We start from the raw sequence: 13,822 nt of genomic DNA, 5'->3' as shown, positions 1-13,822 counted from the left end.
TTGATTCTGCAACACTTGTACTACCCAAGACAATTCAGCTGGTATTGCTCAACATGGTAACAAGTTATTCCATAATTATTTTATTTTGAAATATATCTTATTGCTATAGACAATCACAGATTTTCCCCACCACAAATGAATGTTAGGATCATCAAATAGGAAGTTGCCATCGCCGTACTGGGGAGAGAGGAGAAAACAGAGAGGGTTAGAAGGGGAAAGGCAAGCACCAGTTACTTCCCCTTTAAGTGCTTTTCCATGCTCGCATCAAATGCTCTACCCTGTCCCTGCATTCACTCTCACTTTTGAGAGGTGGTGTTGAGTGGTTTCCCCAGCTGCAGCCAAGTTGTCTTGTCCAATAAGCAAATTGCAACTGGTATCAATTAAGAAGGGCATTTTCATTGGATTTGAAGTGCAAAGCTGCATAAGTACTCAATTATGTCTGCACTTGTGATGGTTTTTCTCCCCAGGGCCAGTTGGAGACTTGCTGCTTCAGTCACCTTGGATATTCCTATGTCCAAACACTGTATAGGAGTTCTAGAATTGAACAGGTGATGCAGGAAGTTGCAAGAATTCTACAGAATCCCAATGTCTTCTTTCTGCTTTGTAAGCTATTGCAGAGCATACTTTTCAAGATCACTCCCAAGATTAATCTTTTTTCTCTTCCTGACCACGACTTGAAAGAAATTTTTCAGACAAAGCTTGCCATTTCTCCATTGCAATGAACTGCATTAGGGCAATCTTGCCAACAGGATTGCCTTCCAGCAGATGAGATGATCACAAACCTTTTGCTGAATAGTGTACAGGCTTGCAGTGCCGGAAGTCACGCAACATCAAAAGGTACCAGCAACATCCATGGTGGCTGTCAGTAGCTGGAAAAGAGCCATGATGTTCCATACAGATTTTGAAACTGGGTGTCAACATTAATTGATGCTAAGTCAATCAAGAAGATAAATCCAAGGTAAACTTTTGTTCATCCATAGTAAAGGAGCACGATGTAAATATACCAAAGCTGTTGATGACCAAACCGAAAATTAAATTAAACTTTCAGAATTTCTGAATAGCATGCGCCTCCAAATTACTATCTATAGAAGAATATCTTCTGCTTGCAGACAAAGGTACGATGCTGCTGACAATGGAAAACCAGTTGAGGATGAAACTCACAATGGGGCTAAGTACAGGAAAATTGGGAGGATCACCTGATAAAACTATGGCAAAGCTCTTAAAGTGCCAATGTCCTGGTATTTCTTTCCCTCCATTTCCTAATGGTACACAGAATGGCCCAATATGCTAATCTTTCTAAAAGGAGAAGGAAAGACTGTTGGGGAAGGGGGTAGTTTTCTTATGAAGTACTCCTCAATATGCATTTTCTTTAAGTTTGAAGGTGGTACCTCTTACCAGATATCTTTATTTTTGTCACATATCTCCACCATGGATATTTACTACTTCAGGTGTGTGCTCATACCTGGACATGTTCAATTTACATGGTTTACCACAGAACCCAATATGCATCCCAGAGCAACTCCATTAATTTATATGGAAGCCTCCACTTTGAAAAGGACTGGATGCCCCGGTACTGCCTGCCCCTCTGTGTCCAGGTAGTTTTTTCCCCAACTTATAAAATATTTAATTGAAAGTTTCTAATGTACTATTGCACACTTGACATTGTTTTAATCATTTTTTAAAAAAGAAAACCTGTTCTGATCCTGTGACCCACCTTATACCCAGTATAAACCTCCCTCCTCTAAAACAATATTCCTCTCATGCAGGATAGAACTGCAAAAGATACATTCTTACCATTTGTTTGTACAAATGGAAATTACAGCTCAGCAGGGTACGGTAGCGTAGTGGTTATGTTACTGGGCTAGTAATCCAGAGGCCTGGACTAAAATCCAGAGTCACGAGTTCAAATCCCGCCACGGCGGCTGGCGAATTTAAATTCAATTAATAAAATTTTTAAAAATCTGGAATTAAAATACTAGTATCAGTAATGATAGCCATGAAACTACCGGATTGTCGTAAAAACCCATCTGGTTCACTAATGTCCTTTAGGGAAGGAAACCTGCCGTCCTTACCCGGTCTGGCCTATATGTGACTCCAGACCCACAGCAATGTGGTTGATTCTTAATTGCCCTCTTAGGGATGGGCAATAAATGCTGGCCTTGCCAGCGACGCCCACATCCCGTGAACGAATAAAAAAAAATTTATAAAAATATTTCCTCCCCAAGACAAAATGTATGTAACTTGATTTTTATTCCTTTAGAATTTTTTTTAAGTAGCTTTAGGAGAGCCACTACATACCTTCACCACACAGTTACTTGAGTAATAAACTACCTGGTATTTGAAATACAGCCAACTCCTTTTAAGTGAAAAGACAGATTTCTACATCTGTCCAACCTTCAGGAGTATTCACTTGTTTAAAACTCAAACAATATCCCGTTGCATACTTCTAAATAGGTTACGAAATGTGAAGTTTCACACTATTACTTTGAATTTAGAGGACTGATCTAAATAATCTATCAAATTACAAGATACATAGTAGGCAGGATGTCAGTTAACTTGCAAACAAGGTAAAAATCTGTAACCTTAATAAGATGGGCATAGTAGTGTAGTGGTTATGTTACAGCACAAGTAATCCAGAGGCCTGACTAATAATCCAGAGAATTTTGTGGGCAGTTTAGGTGCCCACGCTGGAGCCTTGTGGGCCATCTATAAAGTTTAAATGAATACTCCCGTTACTTTGCATCGTATCAAAAAAGAGAACTTGGTGTTCCTATTTCCATTAATGAGACAATAAGACAAAGAGCAGCCCTTTCCTAATCAGTAAGCCCATAACATTCAAACCAGTCAGGAAACAAATACAACTGCAAATGCAACTGAGCTACCTGTGCTTCCTTAGCTGGATTTCCAGGGTCACAGGCTACATGTGGGCTAAACTTTATAGATGGCCCATAAGGCTCCAGGGTATGCACCTAAACGGCCAACAAAGACGAATAGCTTGCTATACCTGACTATCATTCTTCCCTTTGCTACAATAGGTTGTGAATGGGCAACTTAGTTATAAAATGGCATGCAGTGATTCTCTATTCAGTGTACATCCCAAGACACAACTCTTTTCACTAGCAGTAATACAAAAGATGACATCAGCAATTTCATAGAGGAATACAGTTAGCAACATTTTGAATCTGAACCAAAAGTCAGGTAAAATTCTCGAGGATAGAAAATTGCACTGATTGAGCTATGTGTGTTGACAGCTTTTGTGATAGTGGCAGTATTGGACCATTTTTACTCATCAGTGAGAAAAAGTTGAATTCAGTCAAGATTTGTGGCACGTTTGACAGACGGGTAATAACTGGGACAACTGACAATATTTGTAAATGGGGGTGAGGGGCCAAAACATGCTGAACGAAAAATCAATTTTTCTTTGTGAAAACACATCATCTTCAAAACTAAACGTTTTTCCTAAAATAATTTTCCCTCCTTTCTCCCTTCTAAAAAAAAATGACTTACTTTAGCTGAACTGTTACATGAGATGTAAAAAGGATATCTATATAAAAAAAATTGTAATACAAAAAAACTAAAATCACCAGTGAAAGCAACATCCAAGCAGCTACCAGGTTTGCTGTGCAGTTATAGATCTTCAAAGTTTACCTCTTGGCACAGTTGTTGGCCTCACTTACAAAAAAGCAGCACAGTTCAAAGGTTTCAGTGCATCATTTTAAACGTTAAAAGGATTAAAAACTTAAAACCTTCCAACTACTGCATCTGCAGTGACCCCTTCCTCCTCCTCCCCCCCCTCAACTTGGTGGCATAGTGGGCATAGGCACCCCCTGTCGTAGAATTAAGATATGCAAACCTGAAGGTTTCAGGTTCAATTTCAGTTTTATACAGAGTCAGCTGGGAGAAAGACAGTGAAATATTAATATCCTGTTGCGTACTTCTAATTATCTTATGAAAACTGAAGTTTCACACTATTACTCTCTGTTCTCTAAATTCAAGTGAGACAGACAGAGAGACTAAAGAGGAGTACAATTTACTAGGTGCTGGCAATAGAATTGCTACTGATGTTGTAATTTTGATTCTGACATACTGTCAATTAAAAAATATAGTCGTGAAGTTGTAAGCTGGATCGCACTCATGGAAACCATTCTGCATAACATTTTTAAAAAGTCAGCTCAAGCAACCATTTCCAGTCACTTGCAATTTAACCCAATTTAAGACAGTAAGCAAGCCTGTGGCATGTTCATCACACCCATCACATCACTGCTGCTGTACTGGAGAGGGGCAGGACCACCCATATCAGGAATTCACTAGGTGAGACTAAAAAAGCACACACTGCATGCTTCATGAAATGAGCCAGATGTGGTAGTGCACTCTCTCAACTGTTTAACTTTTTGCTGCTAATCAACTCCCAACTCTAAATTTTCCATCATTACAATATCAAAAAGAATCTGTGCAAGAGAAAATTGTGTTAGACGTTATGGTAACTGATATATTCCTGCCATATGCACAAATGTAGAAACACTGGCTGTTGATTTGAATATAGCATAAGACTATTTAAAAGTCACCCAGATCCCCTGTCTAACCCAACATCTTTGAGAGAAATAAGTTTGGGAATGAACTTTTTCCAGTATCTTGCTACAATACTAGTGAACAGCTACTCTAACTATGTAACACAAAAAGAGTGATCTTATAGCAACAGACACAAGAGCCACTATCTAGGCCAAATTGCTCTCGCTTGATAAAATTTCTCTTTACCTGAAAAATACAAGAATTCCAAATGGTTGGGTCTGCCAGGAGACCAACAAGAATTGCTCTCTCTCTTCTGACAATAAAAGCTAGACTTACCTTACAATTCTAACTACTCAATGGCTCTTTCATTGAATAGACAGTATAATAACTAGATGGGAATTCCAACTTTACAGAACAAACAGGGAACAAGATTTGGGTCACAGGTTATAATCAAGGCAGCAGACAGAAAAAACTGACCTCATTTATACCATAGTGGTAAATTTAGATCACAATTGATTTCAAACACTTTTCAGTTCAAAATGTACTAATTGGTGCTAATTAACACCATTTTGCATTTTTAAAAAGAAAGCCCAGTTCACAAACCTGGTTTGAAATTAATTTAAGCAGATTCAAATAAATATGATGCAAAAAAAAATACATCTCTCCTATCAGGCATATATGTTCATCAAAGCAGTGGCAGAGTATGGCTGCTTTTATGTTAGGCTAAGTGCTGTATTAGTGCTACTGGCTCAATTTTTTTTTAAACTGGATCTTCCTGGCTACAGGGAATCTGGGAAGTTTGCTTTAGCATTAGTGGCGCGAACACAGACGTGCAGCAATATAAAAGCAGCTACAAGGCAAGTTACTCACAAACTGAACAGAAAAATTGTGGGCCACAGATTTAGCCTGAATCAGCATTACCCAAATTGAATCTAACCCATAGAGTAAACAGGTTATTTGACTTTCCAACAAAGGAAGGCTTTTACTATCAAGAATCAACTCCGTGCTTAACTCACTTCACACTTCAAAGTACCTCAGGAAATTTTTCAGATGCAATGCAAGCATTCAACTGAGCATCAAACACCAAATGCAAGCACCAACTGAACAGCAAAATCAAAATACTAAAGCAATTTCAAATAAACCAGCACTTTATAGTTCACAAATGGGGTTAACTTTCAACATCAGCGGGGCAAAAAAACGGTGGTATCGAATCGGCCGCCAGTTATACACCCATCCCCTCCCCCAACAAAATGGAGGCAATCCTAACTATCTAACCAATCCATAATTTAAAACTATTACAATACTTCTGGAGCCACAAGATTATAATATTGGGTTTCCCTCTCTCCTGCTTTTTACTTCTTTCTCACTTTTTCACTGCTGCACAAGCTAAAAACTCTCTAAAATTACATTGGTAACTTGGAAACCTTGATTTTCCATAATAGTCCTGAAGTATAGTCCAAATTCAAAATATTTTTCTAAAAAGGCATCCCTTCAGAATCCCTTTTCGCAGCATGATATCAACAGTTTTTTAATGTAGTGTAAATGCTACTGAAGCATGCAGGGGTTAATCCAACATACTGGAGGTTGGATACAGTATTGGAGGAAATGTCCATAGGGGGAATTATTTGGTTCAGTGTTGGATTATACTTGGGTAGAAATTTAAGCCATTTTTATACTAAATCCAGCTGCCTTACTCTAGAAGCAGAACCGTAGAGCCAGTTTTTTCCTGATTCAATGATTCTACTGCTGGATGAGAGAGCTGGATTTACTTGTATAAAAGCAGTTTTATTTCACATCAAAACTGTAGTTATAAAGTAAATGTAGCCTGAATCACAGCCAGATCTGACATCAGGACAAAGCAGAGCAAGACTCCCTTAAGGAGTGCATCGCACTCCGCTTCAAAGTCTGTTTGGATCTTCACAACCAATGTACATTCAATAAGTTTAGCATATTCCTAAAGCTGAAACCGCTTTGCATAGTCGGTAAATTGGTAATGTGAATTCACCATTAATGTCTTGCTATATAGTACATAGGGATACTGCCATATTGATGTATCAGACACATTATTTCAGGAATATGAAGTACCAAGTACCACATGCACATCTGCAGTTTTTCCACACAGATAACCATTCACAAGCAAAAAAAAAATTGGTTCATTGTTAATGTGCAACTGTAATTACATTTACACTAAATTTTAGAATGCACACTGCACAGTATTGTACCACAGAATGGAGTACAAGAGAAAACACTCATCCAATTTGTTCTTGCCGGTAATCTACTGATCATGAAAAGCCAGAACAGAATTTGTTCATTGCTATCCTATATTTTACTTTAAAGTTCTTGTACAGTATACATGCAAAACTTATATGTTTATTGTCAAAGGTGGAGGAAATTAAGATGTGAACGTTCCATCAGGAGGAAAATCAATAGAATTAAAAACTACAACATAAACTCTAGCAGACTGTGCACTTACCATAGATTAATAGCAATGGGACTCCAAATTTATTTAAAAGCTACCATCCTACCTGGCATTATAGCTGCCTAGGAATGCAGATACTAAGTTGACTTTTCACACTATTAAGCAGATAAAACTACATTGGCAAACACAGCCAATTACACAAGGGACAACTTCAATTTTAATCAGGAGCCAATACCTAGAGCAACTTATCTGTGGTAATAAACTTAAGAGTACATGTTTCTAAAGTGTTTGTGGCTCTCCAAACACCTCACTAATTTGTACATAACAGCCTACAGAAGAACATCAACACAAACTTCAGCTAAGTCACACCCAAATATTGTATAAGAACACATCAGGGACTATATGCAAAATAGGCCACTTGCGACTCAACTATCATGACTCATGTGCTGCTCATAAGCAATGCATTGCTATCACTTGGTTTATTTAGAGTAAACCACCAGTCCCAAACATGTATCTTCTATGTAAATAATAACTACCATTAACAAAAACAAACAGCAGCCGGTGACTGATCACCTCAGGTTGTACATCACACTTTAAAAAAGGACCTCATGACTGACAAAGACATACAGTTAGATCAGTGTATTGTGCAGTTCAACTGAAAATTCATCAATACATTTACCCTGAGTGATTCAATTACTGAAAGATATTTTTGTTTGGGAAACTATATCTTGATTTTCACTTCATTTGGCAATTTTTCTGCAACTATACAGGAAGTATACATTCAACTCTGATCTGTCACCATACATTATTAGATTTATCCCTGCCCTAAACCTTGAAATGTCTGTTAGATAAGTATTATTACTAGAGACACTATGAAAAGAATTTAATACATTTTCTTAATTGTGACTTAGTGGTAATTATGGTACCTTTAATATAATAAATGCAAAGAGGCAAAACTGGACACCAAGCAGCAATAGAGTTGAGAAGGTCACTGAAGGCTCTGCGATCAAAGGCAGATTGAAGAGAGGGGAGATACAACGAAGACCAGAACTGAAGAACAGAGGACGCACACAGGTTGCAGAAGTTGGATGGGGCAAAGCCATGGACGATTTATAGATGAGGACAAGGTTTCAAATTTGACACACCGGGGGATGATGAGCAATGGATGTTGGCAAGGATAGGGGAAATTTGCACATTACATAGATTAGGGTGAGGGGGCAGAGTTTTGGATGAGCTGTATGTCGGATAAGCTTGGCAGGCTAAAGAGGAGAGCACTAATATAGTTGAGCCTGGAGGTATGAGAGGCATCGATGAGGGTTCTGGGCAGTCAGGATAGCGTAGGAGCAGGTAATGGTGCTGAAGTGAAAATTGGTGATCTGTAGTACACCATCAAGTTTAGCCTGAGCAAACAGCTAGTGGGAAAGATAAAATCAGGAGCTAGGGTGCAGAGTTTCTGGTAGAAGCTGAACAGGTTGACTTTGGTTGTGTCGATGAAGCTGGAAAAAGTTCTTACCTATCACAATATGATGTTGGATTAGCAGTCAGACGGCATACTGGTGCTCTTGGAGTCAAGAGTGGTAGCAGAAAGGTAGAGATGAATGTCAATCAGCAAACATTCGACATGGAAACGAGGGTATCAATCGATAAAACCCAATGACATTTGCGAGGTGAGCATGCAGGGGCAGGAAGAAAAGCCACTGTACATATACTGGCTATGTAGTGACAGGTAGGAGCAGATTCATGCAAGGGGCATTCCAGAGATTAACTACAAAGGAGAGATGAGGAGGAGAGTGATGAAGATGGAGTGGGTGACGGGGTCAAGGAGGACCAGCAGGGATAGTGCACCATGGTCACAGTCACGGGTTTAAAATCAATCCAGCTTTTCGTTCAATATACAGCATGGTAAACAATTTGCAGTTGCAATGTTGTAGTGTTATTGTGAACAACTTTTTATTTCTATATTTTTGATGGTCTTTGTTTAGTTGTGTATTGAAATGTGCCTCTGGCAGCCCTGCTCCATGTGGTCCAACACTAGGTTAAGGAACAACTTAGAGGAAATAAAAACTACATAATTTTGAAAAAAAAGAGTACATTCTGCACGAAAGATCAATTTACACCGACCGGTGTACAAACAGTTACTCTCTTTAAAATAAAAGAAAATCAACACAGCCCATGATGTAATTTTAATATCAGTTGGCTAAAACATTTTGGCACCAAAACACTTTCTAATAATGATAGTTTAACACAGTTTTGAAGTCTACATACATAAGCATTAAAATCTAGTACCAATACCTGCTAACTGTAAATAACCATAGTAAATTATTAAAAAGATAACACTAGCACAATTTATTAAATTGTATGCTTTCAGTTTCCAAACTTACAAAATAACAAACTACTCAGATTGTAAATCTGCCCTTCACACAAGTAATACAGGTATAGACCTGAAGAATATACTGATCTGTATTCTGGCCAATACAAATAGATTACATTTCCAAACAGAAAAGGGGACCTTTAAGCCAATAATATTCAAGATACAATTCCCAGATATAACCAGCATTTAAAAAGAGAGTCACAATGCTGCAATTCTTCAGATTGCTTCATGTTTTCCTGTTTCTATATTCCAAAGATGTATGATGCTATTTACAACAAGGAATACTGAAAAATCTGAAGGATACAGATAGAATTGTTTTTGTTTCTACTGACCCAGCACCAGTAACTTATAAATAAATTGTCACAGCCTCAGTATTATCTAGCTGAATTGTAAAAGCCAATAAAAGTGAATGTTTGGTTTTACAGTTTTGTGCAAATGTGTGCAGTATTACTTGTTTAGGGCCAAATAATTACTCGTAGGGATACAGTACAGCAGAGTGGACTTTGTGCAATACTTCCTGTGTTGATCTATTTACACCCAAAAATACTTTTGCTCATCAAGTCTAATAGAAGTTATAATAACTATAATACACACGTTATGCCAATTTAGTTCTGCTAGCTATAATATAAAAAAGACTACCCTAACCAAATCCAGAAATCACATAATACAATTAGAATTGAAACACATGTATATATTTTGAGGACAATGTGCTATTTTAGGATTTGGAAAGAGTGGAGTACACAAATTTTACTCTGTATTTAAATTTAACATTGTCCATTCCAACCCAATGTAAATGCATTTCCAGTCAGATTACATAATGACCACAGATGACAGTCTATATCCTCAATACCTGTTCAGTCTACCTCAACAACCACCTGAAGGATAGCAACCATCTCTCCACAATCACTTACTGTAATATTCTATTCCTCCCCAGTTATTAAACAAAACATATAAACACATTTCAACAAACACTGATAACACTCCACACAATCTGGTTTTGCAAGTGCATGAACAGCAGCACAACTGATGGATCTAAATGTCAGATTAACAAATCTCCTTGCTTAGAGCAACAAGCAGCAAATCCATCAACTATGCATTTTTAATATTAAACAGCTAGTTTGCTCAAAGTTTTAGGGTGCGTTTTTATCCTCTCTGTAGTCACTTTAAAGCTAACCTTACCACACAGGGCGTTTATATCTGACAATATCTGGTAGACTGAATCTCACTAAGATTTAATACACATTCTAAAGCATTAAAGGTCAACATCACCTCTTCACCAAATACTTGATGTTTAATAAAACATAGGCACAAAGAAGTTTTATTCCTACACGGGATGTTTACAGTACAGGAAAATAAAGACTTATTCCATATACTTCGGAAAAGCAGCCTTTTGGGGGTTGCTTTGTAATTAAGTAATTACGTTCCTCTCCACCTCGAATGGAGTCCCTCTTTTACAACAATAACGGATGCAAAGAACCAACTCCAAGCTCAGGCTAAAACTAAAATATCTTTTGGCTTAACTGGGAAAATCTTTCGAGTTAGCTCTGCAAGAGAGAGATAACAAAAAGATCTGCTCCCAATCGTCCTGGGGTCACTTCTTGGTAGATTTGGAGTGAACTGAACAAACAAGATTTCGTTTTTAATTTTTTTTGAAAAAGTGAGCGGCTTTTAGTCCCTGCAGCTTGTTGCTAATAAAGTACCAGAAGAGATGCAAAGGCCTGGAGCCTCCACATCAGCCTCTTGTGTGGTTTTTGTTTTAAAAGAAAAGTTTATTTCAGAGGGAGAAAGGCGGGGGGGGGGTTGTTTGATTTGTTTATTTATGTCCCTCCGGCGGGTTTACCTGAGGTAAGGCGGTGTTGAGCTGTCTCTGCAGCGAGTCCCTCTCGTGGAAAGCCTCCTGCATCTTGGCCTGACACAGGGCCAGCGACTCCTGCGTCTCCCTCAGGCTCTCCAGCAGCTTGTCGCGCTCGTCCAGCATGTTCACCATCAGCTGCTCGAAGTTGGCCTCCGTCTCGGCGCCGAACTGCGAGCCCCGCGGGCTCAGCGTGTCCTCACTGATGGTCGGCATCACCTCGCACATCATCTTCGGGGGAAGACGAAGGGAAATGGGGGGGGGGGGGGGGGGGTGGTGGTGGTGGTGGAAGAGAGGAGGCAGAAGGACTGGCGGGCAGGCGGGGGTGGGATAAGAGACTCCGAGTCAGGCTCGAGTCCGGTACGGCGGCCTCAACTCACACTGCAAGATCCGGATAATAATGAGGAGGAGGACCGGGAGGGGATGTCATAAATATATATTTTTTACAATTAAAAAAAAAATTAACCCGCCCGCACCGACTACCGAGTCGGAGCCGCGTCAGCAGCCGTCGCCTCACAACATCAGCGGAGCCGGCGGCAGCGAGAGCCCGGACCTCCGGCTCATCGCCGCCGGGAGAAAGTCCGACGGCGAGAGAGAGAGAGAGAGAGAGAAATTAAATAATAAATAAATCCACCGCCGCTTCTTCTTCCTCCTCCCTTCGGCCTGGTTACTATCCCCGGGATCGTGTACAGGGAGGTTCCCGTTTCTAATCACATCCCCGTCCTCTCCTCTCCGATCCTCCTCCTCCTCCTCTCGAGTCTCCCTTCACGACGTCCTCGACCCCGATAAAATGTCCGTGTGCGAGGGAACGTCGTACCCTCGCCACCCTCCGCGCGCATGAGCTCCCCCTCCGTGCGCGTGCACTCCCTCCCTCCCGCCGCGCGCATGAGCTCCCCCTCCCCCTCCCCTCCGTGCGCGTGCACTCCCTCCCTCCCGCCGCGCGCATGAGCTCCCCCTCCCCCTCCCCTCCGTGCGCGTGCACTCCCTCCTTCCCTCCCTCCGTGCGCGTGCGCGTGCACACCCCCCCCCCCCCCGGCCGCCCCCTCCTTTCCCTCCTTCCTCTCCGTGAGCGGTCTGAGAGAATAAGGAAAGCCGCTTACTGTCGGCACGCACGAGAGGTTTTTTTTTCCGCTGGGTGGACTTGTTCCTGATCAGTCGTTTTAACTAATCTGAAGAAAAAACAAAAATGCTAATTGCGATCCAAAAAAAAAAGTTCCCTCCCGGAAAAAAACAAAAGTATGGACGCATTGCAATTGTGACTGTTTTGCAGCCATCGTAGCACAGATTTTCTGGAGCTCTGTTGGAATCGCAACATAAAACAAAGTGCTTGGTTCTGCATTTTATTGTTATTTTGATTGCTTCGATTGGTTTAGGCTTTGTGGCGCTATTGCACTATTTTGTAAATTATTAATATTTTTTGGGAGGTAGGAAAAACTCCATAAAGACAAATGAGTAGGGGTAAACTTTTCAGAAGTAACCTGTAGCTCATTCAAAGTACAGAAACATTGCATTTGAGGTGCTGTTTTACAATACAATAACTAGATGTAGTCTGTTATCTTAAGTAGTTATTGGCTAGTTTACATCATAATATTGCATTGAATTGTATCGGTGAGTATAAAATACCCATATTTTAGATGTATAATTTGTTTATTTGTGTTGATTGGTCAACTGGCATCTATTGTGTTGTAAAGATATATAGATAGTTTCTTAAAAGATTCCTAATAAGAACTTGTTACAAAAGATCCCTCCAGCAGAATAAAGGTACAATATGATTTTATTAAATAAAAAGGGGGAAGGGCAGGTCTGCCCATCCCTTCTCCAGCTGTGTCCTTGACAACACCTTCAGCATTCTCAAGACTGCTGGGTTTAGTATCCCATATCTGGTGTTTCCCCATTCTCTGCCATGTTTCCTGGGCTACAAAGATGTTCCCCAGCTTATACATCTATTTGGTGAAAGGATTATATTAATGGGTATTTTTTTAATTACAAGTAGTAACCTGATCAAACATAGAAGCAATAAATCAAATGTGCAGTACAGCCAGTGAAGGTCACCAGTTGTGGGCAAAAATAAACACCATTAGCCACTGGTTCTATTTTTAGCAGTTTAAAGTTGCAATTCTGCATGGGTGCTTTCTTCCATGGAGGTGCATGTGTGTTCTACATATTCCAGTAATACATCCAAACAAGCTATATTGCTTTACGGTGTTGCTCAGTTTCTGTGAAACGTGTCACACTGGTCAATAGAGCACCTATGCATTATCCTTCTTTGCTATGTTGATTTTCCAGAGAAGTAAAATTGTTGTACTATGACTATCCTTTGTTAGCCTTCTAATACTAGTTTGTATCTCAATTATTTATTGATCGAACCAATGTTGGATCTGGAGAGGGCTTTTTTGTACAAGGGGTCTTTAAATAGCTTTAATTGTTAACTGCTAATTTAACACAAAATAATGACTTTTTGCATGAGTGAAGAGCACTAATGTACTCAACGCCATTATATAAAAATATTCTTAAATCCACAGCATCAGTTCTTTTTTATAAAGACTTGCATTTATATAGCTCCTTTCATGACCTCTGGACGTCCCAAAGCACTTTACAACCAGTGAACTACTTTTGAAATATAGTCACTGTTGTAATGTAGGAAATGTAGCAGCCAAATTGCAGACAGCAA

The 13,822-nt window shown here is 39.7% G+C and overlaps 1 protein-coding gene across 8 annotated transcripts in view; it reads right to left on the bottom strand.

Annotated features, from left to right (window-relative positions):
• Positions 1–11,930, bottom strand: part of LOC137328046 (liprin-alpha-1-like) — a 128,121-nt gene extending 116,191 nt beyond the window's left edge. For all 8 annotated transcript variants that reach the window (XM_067994151.1, XM_067994142.1, XM_067994145.1 and 5 more), the window contains exon 1: positions 11,140–11,930. In XM_067994151.1, the coding sequence (XP_067850252.1) occupies positions 11,140–11,382 (243 nt within the window). In that variant the 5' untranslated portion in view covers positions 11,383–11,930. The remainder of the gene's footprint in view (positions 1–11,139) is intronic.
• Positions 11,931–13,822: the final 1,892 nt, after the last annotated feature.

Source organism: Heptranchias perlo, chromosome 12 (genome assembly GCF_035084215.1).
Source record: "Heptranchias perlo isolate sHepPer1 chromosome 12, sHepPer1.hap1, whole genome shotgun sequence".
Lineage (NCBI taxonomy): Eukaryota > Metazoa > Chordata > Chondrichthyes > Hexanchiformes > Hexanchidae > Heptranchias > Heptranchias perlo.
Note: the sequence above shows the minus strand (reverse complement) of the source record. Positions and strands in the feature narration are given on the sequence as shown.